The sequence below is a fragment of the Prionailurus viverrinus genome, unplaced genomic scaffold, assembly GCF_022837055.1.
Source record: "Prionailurus viverrinus isolate Anna unplaced genomic scaffold, UM_Priviv_1.0 scaffold_35, whole genome shotgun sequence".
In the NCBI taxonomy this organism is placed as follows: domain Eukaryota; kingdom Metazoa; phylum Chordata; class Mammalia; order Carnivora; family Felidae; genus Prionailurus; species Prionailurus viverrinus.
The window spans coordinates 6,258,071-6,270,285 of NW_025927605.1; the positions used below are offsets into that span (position 1 = coordinate 6,258,071).

Genomic DNA, 12,215 nt, shown 5'->3' on the forward strand with positions numbered 1-12,215 from the left:
GCAATGCAGGGTTCTCTGACCTCAGCCCCACCCAGGCCTTGGTTTACCCTCCAGGATCTTACACATCTCTCAGGAGATGCCTGTTTGCCATGCCATTCAGAGCCTCGGCACCTCTCCTGCTGCCCCGGGAGGGCATTGTTGGCACCCGGCAGGCTTCTGGAGTCAGGGAGAGCACTGGGCGGTACTGGCCAGATGGGCTCTGACACCCAGAAGCCTCAAGGGCCTTTTAATTCACTTCACATCGATCAACCATCCCCGGGGCATACAGCACAGTGCTGGGCACTGTGGGAAGCTGGTCCTGGACCAGGCCACAGAAGAGCTGCTGCGCACCGTCACTGCCAGAACGGTGCCTGTCCAGGACTGAGGAAGCTGTGGCACTGCCCCAAGTCTGGGAGGAAAGTTTGACAGCCACTTTGCTCACGCCAGTCAAGGACAAGGGCAGGCTTCTAGTTAAGCATTCTCTCTCCTTCATTAGCAACTTCTGGTTCTCCAAGATTTGGAGGAGGCCTCCCACTTGAGAGCCTCCAGACCCCCTCCTAATACAGAATTCTGTTTTGCCCCAGCTCTTTTGCTCAGAACCACTTGGGATAGGTTAGCTACTGGGCAAAGCCGGAAGCTGCTTTCAAAAGGACAAGCATGTAAGAGATGCCATTTGTGGGATTGGTCCCGGGAGGGAAGAGACCTGGACATGGAAAGAGGAAGGATTTTCTAGGAGAGGAAGTGAGAGTCAAGGGTGGCCCTGAGAATTCGTCTACAGGGAGAATAAGCTTGCAAACAGCAAAAACAGAGTAAGTAAAATGCATTTCATTTTATCACAAAGCAGTGCTCCCAACCTCTTCCGTAACATGGCACACCCCAAGGGTGGAGAATTGACATTTAGGCACAACCGGGACCCTAATGAGGAAGGTCTAGGGCAGAGATCCAGGGCAAGGTCTTCAGAGCAGACAGAGCCCGATTCAAGTCCTGTTCTGCCTCTTATCAGCTGTACAACCTGGGGCTGGCTGTCGAACTGTGCCACCTTGTAGTTTTCTTCTCTGTGACAAGGGGAATAGCATGTAAAGTGGTGGGCCCGGAGCCAGGCACAACAGGCTCTCCAGAGATGCCATTCTCAGCACGGTTACCCAGGTGAGCTATTCCAGCGCGTTGGACCCACGAGGGGATAGGATGGGAGACACGGGCAGCCAGGGACAGTGGACACAGAAGCAGAGAGCAATGCCCTCATCTGCTCAGCTTCTCTGCCTTGGACCTGGAGAGCTGAAAGACTGCTTCTATGAGGTCTCCGGTTGGGAAAAACTAGGGACAAAGACGCTGATTAAGAGCCTCCACCGGGAAATGGAGTAATGGAGCGCCTCCCCATCTCTGAGTGGCCCTGTATCTGAGGAGGTCGTGGTCAGTGAAGTCGGGGAACACATGCCACTCCCCACCCCAAGTTCTTCCACATCTCTGATGGGTGATGGCACGGCCGGCAAGGGTACAGTGTGTTTGTGGGCAGGCTGGGTACAACAGGCTGGCTATGAGTCCGGAACAGGGTCAGGAGGGTCAGGCTGCCCGCTGGCTGGCACGACGGCGTCCCTTTCACGTTGCTGTCTGATGTACTGATCCAACAGGGCAGTCAGCTGCAGGGGCTGGTGCTGAAGCAGGAAGTGGGTCTGGGCCATGAGGAAGGTGAGTCCTCCTACCAGCTCCCCCTGCACCAGGGCCAGGCTGGGAAGCTTGGAGTAGTTGATGAAGCCCTGCCTGCTGAGGATGGTGTCGTCAATGCAGCCACCTGGAAGAACACAGGGTTAGCTGGGCTCCCCACAAACGCCTCCCCTCCTCTGAAAACAATGCTCCGCCCTGATGTTCCAGTGCGCGCTCTGTTGCCCTGCCTCACCTCCCCCGCTCCCCCCCGATCTGGTTCTCACTCCAGCCCCACCCCACTGCCACTCTGTTTGGGACCGAGCCCCTCTCTTCTTTCCTAACTCTTGCCTAGAAAACCCTTACGTAAGACATCCACCTGGCCCAACCCCCACTAAGTCATTGTTGCCGAACCTTTCTTAAAAGAACCAAGGAGCATGTGTGTATGGGGGCAGGGGGTCCACAGAGACCTATGAAACCAGTCTTCTCTATAGAAGAATCACCTCTGAGGATTCTTACCTTTGGGGGGGCGGCGGGGGGCGGGGGAGGGGGGGCTCTGAGAAACATTGCTCACTGTCCCTCAGTGCCCTTGACCTGGGCTATTTGAGTTTCTCCGTCTGTGTGGACTTCAGCACCCCTACTCCACTGCTAGTCTCAAGGTGTCTGAACTCTCTCCCTGCAGGGCCCTCTCTCTGCCTCCCCTCTTTTTCCACCCAGTGCAGATATGACGCAGGGTAGTGAGCCAGCACAGCTTCTGGACTGACACAGGCGGCCCTCAACAAATGGCGCTACTGACTCAGGCCCCATCCGTGAGAGGATGTCCCTGCCAAGGATGTCCGCAGTCTTACCCACATGTACTCAGCAGATGGCACCAGGCTGCTGTAGCCCCCACTCCCCTTCGCCCCCATCCTCAACCCGCAGGGGTGCGTGCTCACCTAGCAGGGGCAGGAAAGGAACACCCTTCAAGATGCGCACCATCTCCTTGACTTTGGGCTCCTCACTGACCAGCAGCAAGTTGTGCCCCACAAAGAGGGGCAGCAGGTTCTGGTACTTGGAATCTGCTAGGAAGGGCTTCAGAACCTGGAACGGCAGGAAAGAGGGCTCACTGGGGACCAGTGGCCTGATCACAGGCCGGGCCGTGCCGAGGGTGCAAGCCGACGGTCTCCTCGGCCCCTAACTGCAGTTTAGGCGCCAGACTGGAGGAAGGTGGCTTGTGGAGTGGGGAGGGACGGCGGGGTCTGATTGGCAGGGGGCAGGGGAATCCGGGCACCCACACCAGAGGGCTGCTGCCTACCTGGTTGGGGAAGATCTTCATCAAGATCTTGTGTTTCCGCAGCTGGTGCCGCACGAGAAGCTTGTCCTCGGCACTCAGAGCCACATTCTGACAGACAGCTATCATTCGGTTGTCTCGGAAAACTGCATCTATCTCCCGACGGAGGAGCCGGATAAGGCCTGTGTCCTGAAGTCAGGAAGGAATGACCAAGGGGACATAAGCTGCCCTTCTCTCCTTGTACCCCTTATTCCCTCAGGGACGGGTGCTGGGGCTCTCAGTGACGCCCAAACATGGGAAAGATCTGTGTACAAGCGGGTGGGTTGGGGCCCCGCCTCCCAAGTCGAGTTCCGTCTCCCACCCCACCCTTTCATTTTCATCAGCTAACGACGGTCTTTACAGCAGTGTTTTCAAACCTGAGAACGCTCATCCCCTTGAACTGGCCACCCATCTGACCCAGTCAACATCTGACAATAATGTGGTCAAAATTACTTTATCCCTCTGACACTGTACTCGTGTTGAGGGATTTTACCAATTATAAAGACAAGATCACTCTTTGGCAGCATTAATTCAGAACTGAGGCATTTGCACAGGACAAGACTTCATTTTCTGAAGACCGTGTTTCTCAAAGTTGACAGCTTGTGGACCTGACAATGAGCGTGGAGTTACAAATTCTCCACTGGCCCTTCTGTTCTTTTTTTAAGGACAAAAACTCTCTTATCACTTCTCTAGGAAAACATGGAAACTTCAAGCCCTTTCAAGACAGGAGACACGGGGCTCAGTTGGTTCAGTGTCCGACTCTTGATTTTGGCTCAGGTCATGATCTCATGGTTCGTGAGTTCGAGCCCCACATCGGGCTCTGTGCTGACAGCACTCCACCTGCTTGGGATGCTCTCTGCCTCTCTCTGTCCCTCTCCCACTTGCGTGCGCACACACGCTCTCTTTCAAAATAAATAAATCAACTTAAAAAAAAAAAAAAAAAAGACAGGAGCTATCCTTTCCCCTACCCCCACCTGCTTGGATAGCTTTTCTTTTTTTTTTTTTTTCTTTTTTTTCTTTCAACGTTTATTTATTTTTGGGACAGAGAGAGACAGAGCATGAACAGGGGAGGGGCAGAGAGAGAGGGAGACACAGAATCAGAAACAGGCTCCAGGCTCCGAGCCATCAGCCCAGAGCCCGACGCGGGGCTCGAACTCACGGACCGCGAGATCGTGACCTGGTTGAAGTCGGACGCTTAACCGACTGCGCCACCCAGGCGCCCCTTGGATAGCTTTTCATACACACATTTTTGGAGGCAAGTAAAGAATGCAGGAAATCCAGGAGGCCTGTCCGATCCACGGAGCCCCAAACGCCAAGCAGAACCAAGTGCACGTTTCATGTTAAAGCATGTGGACCACAGGGTCAAAGAGAGGAAGTAACGACGTGGAGGGCTGTGTCCTGGAGCACTACTTCATTATGGCCAGCATCACAGCACCAAGGACAGTCTCCTCCTTACCTCCTGCGGGGGGCTGGGAGGACATGGTAGGCATCGTGGGTTGACAGCAGGCTTGGGGGGGATATACTCAGTGAGAGCCATCAGCTTCTGCCGCTCAAAGTGCATCACGCGACGATGGCGGGTAACAGCCTTGGAGCCACAGCGGACAGTCTGGTGGGTGGGCAGCCGGCCTGGAAGGGGAAACGGCAATGCTGTGATGGGTGCCCTCTGGGAGTCCTTAGTCGGTGGGCTTCAGATGGAGAAAAAGCTCACCTCTGGGCAAGCCAACCACAGCTCACAGAGCTAGACTCAACACAAGAGAGGAACAAGGAATTGTCTGCTAGGAATCCTAACCTCCCCAAACTTCTCTTTAACGGGCAACCTTAGGTCAGCTGCTTGATCCTTGGAGGCTCCCATTTCGCCGCCAGCTCTTCTTCATGCACAGAGATGGGGGAAAAGATGAGGACAAAGGAAAAGTCTTTTGACTACATTAAAAAAAGGGGGGGGGGCAGTGAGGGTTGAGCAATTTTTTTTTTCTAAAATGGCCAAAGAGTAAATATTTTAAGTTCGAGAACCATACGGTCTGTCGCCACTATTCAACCATGCCACTGTATCAGGAAAGCAATCATAGCCAATACGAAACAAGCAGATGTGGCTGTATTCCAATAAAAGTTTATTTCTAAAACATGGTGACCAGTCCTGCCACAACATGCCCACCCTGGTCTAAGCCAGTGGTTCTCAAGGTGCACTCCTCCCACCCAGCCAGCAATATCAGTATCATCTGGGAACGTGTTAGAAATACAAGTTCTCAGGGCCTGTCCTAGACCTACTGAAGCAGGAGCTCTGGAAGGGAGCCCAGCAAACAGTGTCCTAATAAGACCTGCAGGGGTTACAGATGCATGCTGATGTCGCAAAACCACTGCTCTCAGCACTGCTCTGAAGCCTTCTCCCATGATTTGAAGCAGGAGGGAAAAGAAGTTATACAGCGCTCACAGCTCCCCCAAACAGGCCTCCCTTGCCTCTCTTCTTGTTTGCAGCCATCGGTGAAGAGTAGCCCTCGGAAGACAAGGGAGCCACTTGAAAGCCCTAAGCCCAAGTGACCCCTTCATCTTGGACAAATGGACCCAGGCTAGAGCCTCCCACCTGCAGCCTTTCCCAAGACTGAGATGGAATCTCAGGGAAAATTCAGCTAGAAGGTGGTTCTAACAGGGAGCATGCAGGTCTGCTGGGGTGAGAGGTTTTATTGCCAGCAGCCACAAAACCTAAGAACACAGGGCTCTGGATCAGATGGAACCAGATTTCAATCTCTCTTCGGCCACTTACTAGCTGTGACCTTGACCAGTCACTCGACTGGTCTAAACTTGAACTTCTTCACCTGTAAAGAGGCCATGGTAATGACTTCTTCATGACAAGCTTTAAGATTTAAATGAGATAATACATGTAAATCATTTATCACTGTGCCTGGCCAGTATCATGTGCTCAAAACCATTCATTAAACAAACATCTATTTCATGCCTACTAACGCCCACACCACGCCACCTGCTGGCCATGGTGAATGAGCATGGTTCTGCCCTTAGGGGGTTTGAAGTCTAACACAGGAGACAGAGACATAATAAACAAATGCAAAATTACATGATGGGCAAAGGGGGTCAATAAACAGGGTGCAAAATGCAGATTTCTGCTTTGCAGAAGGTGGCCAGGGCAGGCCTGAGAAAATGACATTTAAGCTGAGACCGTAAAAAGGTGGCATAGCGCCAAGGTCGGGACGGGCAGTGGTTCCAGCAAAGGAAACTGGAGGCGAGCAAGAGCCAGGTGGTAGACTATAGAAACCCAGAAAAGGAAAGAGTACTCGGGCATAGGGAAGAAATACAGCAGTTGTCGCTGACGTTGTTGCTGCGCTGCTGTTATCACTAGTATCTGGAGTCACAGGGAATTAGCTGGAGGAAGGAGGCCAGCGATCTGGCTGGTGTCTGGGGTCATCGAGAGCTGTCTGGAGTAAGAGATTACGGAAGGGGATCAGTGGTGGAGGAGGGGAGAGGAGAACTAAGAGCACCGGCCGGAACGCGCCGTGAGGACCTGGGCCGCTCCTTACCCGCCTGGGGCAGGAGACCCCCTCGCAACTTCCCAGCCAGGGCCGCAGCCATCTCCACCGGAAGAACAGCAAGGAGCCGGGCGAGACAGAAGGAGCGAAGGATTGTGGGAAGCCCTGGGGCCGGAAGCAGCCGCCGGATCCGCCGGCTGGAGCAGTAATCCGCATGCGCGCTAAGCCCAGGAACGCCTAGTCCGCGCTCCCTGACGCCCCAACTGGCGTCCAGTCTCCTAGCAACGACGGTTAGCCTCTGCCGCACCGCTCTTTTCTCGGGATCCTCACCCTCCACTCTCTGCCCACAGTCCCCCATTGGGGACTAGCGAAGCCCCTCTGCACCCCTCAAACTCCAGACCCGTCTCCTCGATTTACTTTTGTCTTCTACCCCGCCTCATTAATTTGCTCTGAATCAACACTTTCCCTTGTCCCTCCAGTCTCTGAAATTCTCTCTTCTCATACCATCCTGGGTTCCGCCATCCGGGGGACTAAGTTGCTCTGCTTCCTTTCGTGCTAATCCCGCGCCAGGCCAGTAGCCTTTAGATCATGCCCGGAGGTGAGTAGGGGATGGAGAGGTGGGCAGAACAGTTGGATAACAGTAGGGTCAGGCTTCCAAGAATAAGGGAATCGTTCTCGTCTTTTCACAGGTAATTTTGCCCAGAGTCCAGAGGAAGGAGGCGTGTGCATCACTGAAACCCTTATCACTAAGCGGAACTTGGCCTTCCCTGAGGATGAGGATCTGTCAGAGAAGATGTGAGTGCCGGCGGGAGGAGAGGGGTGCTGGACAATTGAAACACACAGAATGACCAGTCCCCTGAGCTGTACTGTTTCTTCAGCTCATCTTTGTCCCTCTCTTTACTTACTCCACGCATCCAGTCAGTGGTAATGTCCAATCGACTTTGCCTCCTTAAACAGTATTCTATTTCTTTTTCTTTTTCTTTTTTTTTTACCGTGCCCGCTCAACTGCCTTGAATAAGGCTCTTAAGTAAGCCATCGCCTCTCAATAAACTCTTCATCAGTTTCCCTGCCCCCAGTCCAGGCTCCCCATATGGTTGCCAAAGTGATCCTTTTAAATGACAAATCTGACCAGGCACTCCCTGGTAGAACCTTCCTTGGCTCCCTAGTACTTCCAGGATAAAATCCAAATACCCTAGCATGACCCTAGTTGACCGTTGCTGCCTTTTTCGCCATTCTCCACAATTCCTCCAAGACCCTCTGTTCTCACACCTTAGCACCTTTTCAGATGGTGCTGAGCACCTGGGAGCTTGTTAGTAATGAAGACTCTCAGGCCCACCTCAGACCTACTGAATCAGAATCTGCATTTTAACAAGACCCCCAAGGGATTCGTGGGCAACTAAAGTTGGAAAACGCCTGGATTCTCACATACTGTTCCTTCTGCTTGAAATGCCTTCTCCTCATCCCCCTCTCACCTTCCTGGCTAACTCCTACTTGTACGTCACCTCCTCCAGGAAGCATTCCCTGCTCCCCTATTGAGGACTCAGTGCACAGTCCATGTACCCCCTTAGTCCCTTCATGTGTCTGTCACCCACTTGTCCTAGATGTTTGGCCTGCTTCCCTAACAGTGATGGGCAGGGACTCTCATTGGTCTCCAGTGGGCACTCAGTAAATATTGTGGAATTAATGAATGAGTGGATGAATCAAGTGATTTTCCTTCCATGGACCACTCGAAAGGGAAGTGAGGAAGGATATCCCTGCAGAGATTGTCTCATCCCTGTGCCAGTGCCCACTTCCACCATCTGAGCTGGCCCGGAGAAGCCTTCCCTGGCCTCTGAGTCTCTCTGGGAACCATAAGCTGTTCAACCATTTCCCAATCCAAGGGTCCTATTCCTCTCACTCTCTGATTCTTCCCGGTGCTACTGATTGAGATCCAGTCTCCAGGTGGACCTGATTTCATGATCTGGACACTGCCTCATGAGTCAAGAAGTCCTGACATCTCAGCCAAGCCACTTAGCTCGAAAACCCTTTCCTACCCCCTCCCATCTTCCCTGCCAAGGAACCACAGAAGCGGGATCTGTTACACCACCTGCTGACTGTTCCCCCAGGTTTCACACTCTTGCTGAACTGCAGACTGTCCGCCTGGACCGAGAGGGGATTACTGCTATCAGCAACCTCGAGGGCCTCCAGAATCTTCACAGCCTCTATCTGCAAGCGGTACCTTCTTGCCTCCTGCTCTCCCTCCCCCCTTGCCCTCTGTGGACCAAGTCTGTTTAATGTGAAAGCAACCAGTCAGGCCATCTTGCCCATTCCCTGGTGTTCAGGTAGGCAGACCTTCATTGAGACTGTTCCAGAGGGGGCACCTGGCTGGCTCAGTCAGTGGAGCATGTGACTCTTGATCTCAGGGTTGTAAGTTCGAGCCCCACGTTGAGGGTAGAGATTGCTTAAAAATAAAATCTTTTTTAAAAAAGAAAATGTTGGGGCACCTGGGTGGCTCAGTCAGTTAAGCGTCCGACTTCAGCTCAGGTCACGATCTCGCGGTCCATGGGTTCGAGCCCCACATCGGGCTCTGTGCTGACGGCTCAGAGCCTGGAGCCTGCTTCCAATTCTGTGTCTCCCTCTCTCTCTGCCCCTCCCCCGTTCATGCTCTGTCTCTCTCTGTCTCAAAAATAAATAAACGTTTAAAAAAAAAAAGAGAGAGAGAGAAAGAAAGAAAAGAAAATGTTCCCAGATGAATCAGGAATTCTCTTGAAAGACCAATCCTCCCAAAAGATCTCCTGAGCATGCTCCTGAATCACTGTTTTTCTTGTGTATGTCAGACACTTCCCTTGGTTTAGAAGTTCTTTTTGGTGTCTACCCTAAATCTCCCGTGTTCTATAGCTCGAGCCCATTTCCTGTTTTGAGGAAATGAAAGAGGGAACCAGAAGATTCCTCTGCATCCTTTAGAACCCTGAAGGCTGTCTGGTGGTAGTGGGTGGTTGGTTGGTTGGATATACATATTCAACTCCTCCAGGTTGAATATATCCAGTGCCCTAACCTTTCTTCACAGAAACCTTCGGAATCAAAGTAATATATGTTCATTGTTCCCTCCGTGTACACAAGCCACGACCAAGGCTTTTCCTATTTCCCCGTGGCCCCTTGGTTTCCTTCTTGATTTCCAGGTCACTCTTTGGTTGCGGGGTGAGCAGGGTATACTTTAATGTAAAGTTTATCTAGCCCCTAAGTTTACACCCCTAACCATCCACCCAGAGAAGGCAAATCATTTCGAGGTAGTGACGACTCCAGTTCCGGGAGTGGGGTGATTATTCCCAGGGTGCCAGCCCTCCAGCTGCAAGAGCAGACATGGTCTGCTTAGTTTCCCCACCTCATTTGCTTTCTGCAGAATAAGATCCAGCGAATTGAGAACCTGGCCTGCATCCCCTCCTTGCGGTACGTGGGGTCAGGGCTCAGGCCCGTGGGGAGGGGGTCGGGAGGGAAACACGGGGACGCCCCAGAGAACTGACCGGCTCAGACATCTCCAAGCCCAACGTCTGGTCAGCTCAGGACCCCGCAAGCCTCACTCTGCTTCTCTCACCCCGGAAGACCATGTGTCCCCATCCATTGTGTAGCTGCTCAGCCAGGGGCCCCGAGTGCCTGCTGCCTTCCTCCCTTCCTTTGGCGGTTCTGTGACTCAGCTCTGTCTCTGCACCCCTCCCTTCCCCTGCAGCTTCCTGTCTCTGGCAGGAAACCAAATCAGGCAGGTGGAAAACCTCCATGACCTCCCACATCTCCAGTTTCTGGACCTTTCGGAGAACCTGATAGAAACACTGAAGCTGGGTAGGAATGTCCTTGCCCCGGCTCACGGGCTAAGACTTGGGCAGGACCCTCCCTCTCCCTCCCTCCCCTCTGCCACCACCTCCCTATGCTTGTATTGGCAGCAAAGCCTCTGGGGGTCCTGGGAGGTGGAAAAGAGGCAGTGGCTTTGGGCCAGAAGGCGCGTATGGGACCCTCTCTTTGGTGTGTGCAGATGAATTCCCGCAGAGCCTTCTCATCCTCAACCTGAGTGGAAACAGCTGCACCAACCGGGATGGGTACAGGTGAGGATGCATTGACGGTGGGAAGAAATGGGGTGATGGCTGAGCTCCTCGTATTCTTAACTCCACACGGACTCCCTCTCGGCCTGCAAACTCGGGGTCACCATCCGTGGCACCTTCTCGTCTCTCACCCCAGCTCAAGTGGGCCGCTTTTTCTCTTCCACCCCCCCCCCCCCACAGAGGTCCACATGGAGCCAGCCCTTAGCTCTTTGGGGCTGAGCGCAGGCCCGTCTCCCAGCTTGTGAACACCACCACCCCTCTGGGTGCGGTTCCTATGGCTTGTGCCTGCACACCCTCCCAGGCCCCCCACCCGGGGCTGCCCTCCTGGGTAGCCTCTGCCCTTTCTGCCCTGCAGGGAGCTAGTGACAGAAGCCCTGCCGCTGCTCCTGGACCTGGACAAGCAGCCTGTGTTAGAGCGCTGGGTCTCGGACGAGGAGGATAAAGACTCAAGCGACGAGGACGAGGAGTTCCCGGAGCTGAGTGGTCCGTTCTGCACAGAGCGAGGTGGCCGGGCTTTCCAAGGCTTGCGCCCTCCCTAGAACTCACCTCTGCCCTGTGGGGCACTGGGGAAGCTAAGATGGCAGCGGGGGGCGAGGGAGGAGGCCCCAGGCCCAGACCAGCATCTGGGTCAGAGGATGGTACAGCCGGGGCCAGGTATCAGCCTGGCGTGCAGGCGACTCACCCTCCCCATTAGGGCCGACAGAGGGTTAGTTTGGGCAGGGTGTCGGCCAGAGAACTCCCGCCTCAGCCCAGGGGCCGTCCTGCCAAGCCATCTGCCGCCTCCCATCTTGGCCCCTCGCAGGCTTCCTCGAGGAGCTGAAGCAGGAGATGAGCAGACACAAGGAACTCAGGCAGCAGGCAGCCCTGACCGAGCACCTTCTGAGGATGGGGACAAAGCCCGCCCTCACCGACCTCCCCCAGCTGCCCGGGGGGGCCCCGACTAGGGACGGCAGTCCTTCTGTCACTCCCACGCAGAGGAAGGAGACACCCCCCAAGCCCGCCTCCCTGCCACAAGCCACCTCTGCCACCAAGAAACCCTGCCCTCTGGTTTCCAGCCAGCAAAGCACTGTCCAGGCAAAGAAGGGGGCCCGAGCAGCCACGGCCCCCAAGGCCTCACTGGCTGGGGCCCCCAGCACAACCAAAATGGTGACCAAAAGAGTCAAGAAATGAAGTGCAGCCCCTCCCTATCAGCAATGCCACAGGAACAAGGAACGGGGAAGAAACAGGGTCTCCTTCTCAGACCCCTCTCCTGTGGCAGGAGCCCACCCCAATAAAATGTCTCCAGGCCCTGAATGCGTCTTTCACGTCACTTGGGGGGGCATCTCAGGGGAAGCAAGCCGTCAGGGTAGTGGGAAACAGTCACAGAAACACAGAACCTGATTCTAAAGAACACGCGTCTGGCCTTTCGGGAACCACCCAAAGGGCTGGCACACCTCAACCCCTCCCCCCCAGCTTCCTGGGCCCTGAGTGGGCATCACCTTGTGGTAGATGCCATCTCACTGCCACTCCCAGGGACTGCCCTTCCAAGGCTCAAGCCAAGGACCCAAAACCCCGCGGTTCTAATTCTCCCCAAATAGTAGCCCCATTTTGTGCCAGGCCTGATCTCTTGCACACACGCGCTCACACACCTGGGGGGGGGGGGGGGCACCTCTCCTCACAGGCCCCTTCCACAACCTTCTCCATCACCCAAGTGAGAAGATTGTGCTGCCTGGCAAGCCCACCAGAAGCCCTGTAGCCAGCTCA

The 12,215-nt window shown here is 54.4% G+C and overlaps 2 protein-coding genes across 3 annotated transcripts; one reads left to right on the forward strand and one right to left on the reverse strand.

Moving 5' to 3' along the window:
* Positions 1–788: 788 nt before the first annotated feature.
* Positions 789–6,556, reverse strand: MRPL10 (mitochondrial ribosomal protein L10). Its single transcript, XM_047845842.1, has 5 exons — positions 6,454–6,556; positions 4,383–4,552; positions 2,912–3,076; positions 2,553–2,697; positions 789–1,768 (listed from the first exon to the last, which is right to left on the reverse strand). The coding sequence occupies exons 1-5, from the start codon at positions 6,503–6,505 to the stop codon at positions 1,512–1,514; spliced, it is 789 nt and encodes a 262-aa protein (XP_047701798.1). The 5' UTR covers positions 6,506–6,556; the 3' UTR covers positions 789–1,511.
* LRRC46 (leucine rich repeat containing 46) lies at positions 6,557–11,765 on the forward strand. 2 transcript variants are annotated; one of them, XM_047845840.1, is made up of 9 exons: positions 6,557–6,692; positions 6,882–7,000; positions 7,092–7,197; positions 8,508–8,616; positions 9,782–9,828; positions 10,106–10,215; positions 10,406–10,475; positions 10,828–10,976; positions 11,275–11,765. In XM_047845840.1, exons 2-9 carry the CDS (start codon positions 6,991–6,993, stop codon positions 11,640–11,642), a joined length of 969 nt encoding a protein of 322 aa, XP_047701796.1. In that variant the 5' UTR covers positions 6,557–6,692; positions 6,882–6,990; the 3' UTR covers positions 11,643–11,765. The 2 variants fall into 2 exon arrangements, with proteins under 2 accessions (XP_047701796.1, XP_047701797.1); XM_047845841.1 differs by lacking the exon at positions 6,557–6,692 and having other exon boundaries at positions 6,699–7,000; positions 10,828–10,955.
* The last annotated feature ends 450 nt before the right edge of the window (positions 11,766–12,215 follow it).

Bases quoted from the DNA above. Each gene is read 5' to 3' on its own strand.
- LRRC46 (XM_047845840.1), top strand. The intron at 9,829-10,105 runs GTACGTGGGGTC...CTTCCCCTGCAG, and splicing joins GCCTGCATCCCCTCCTTGCG to CTTCCTGTCTCTGGCAGGAA. The intron at 10,216-10,405 runs GTAGGAATGTCC...TGGTGTGTGCAG, and splicing joins GATAGAAACACTGAAGCTGG to ATGAATTCCCGCAGAGCCTT.
- MRPL10 (XM_047845842.1), bottom strand. From the start codon at position 6,505: ATGGCTGCGGCCCTGGCTGGGAAGTTGCGAGGGGGTCTCCTGCCCCAG. The intron at 4,553-6,453 runs GTAAGGAGCGGC...TTCCCCTTCCAG, and splicing joins GGGTCTCCTGCCCCAGGCGG to GCCGGCTGCCCACCCACCAG. The intron at 1,769-2,552 runs GTGAGCACGCAC...GTGTTCTTCCAG, and splicing joins TCCTTTCCTGCCCCTGCTAG to GTGGCTGCATTGACGACACC.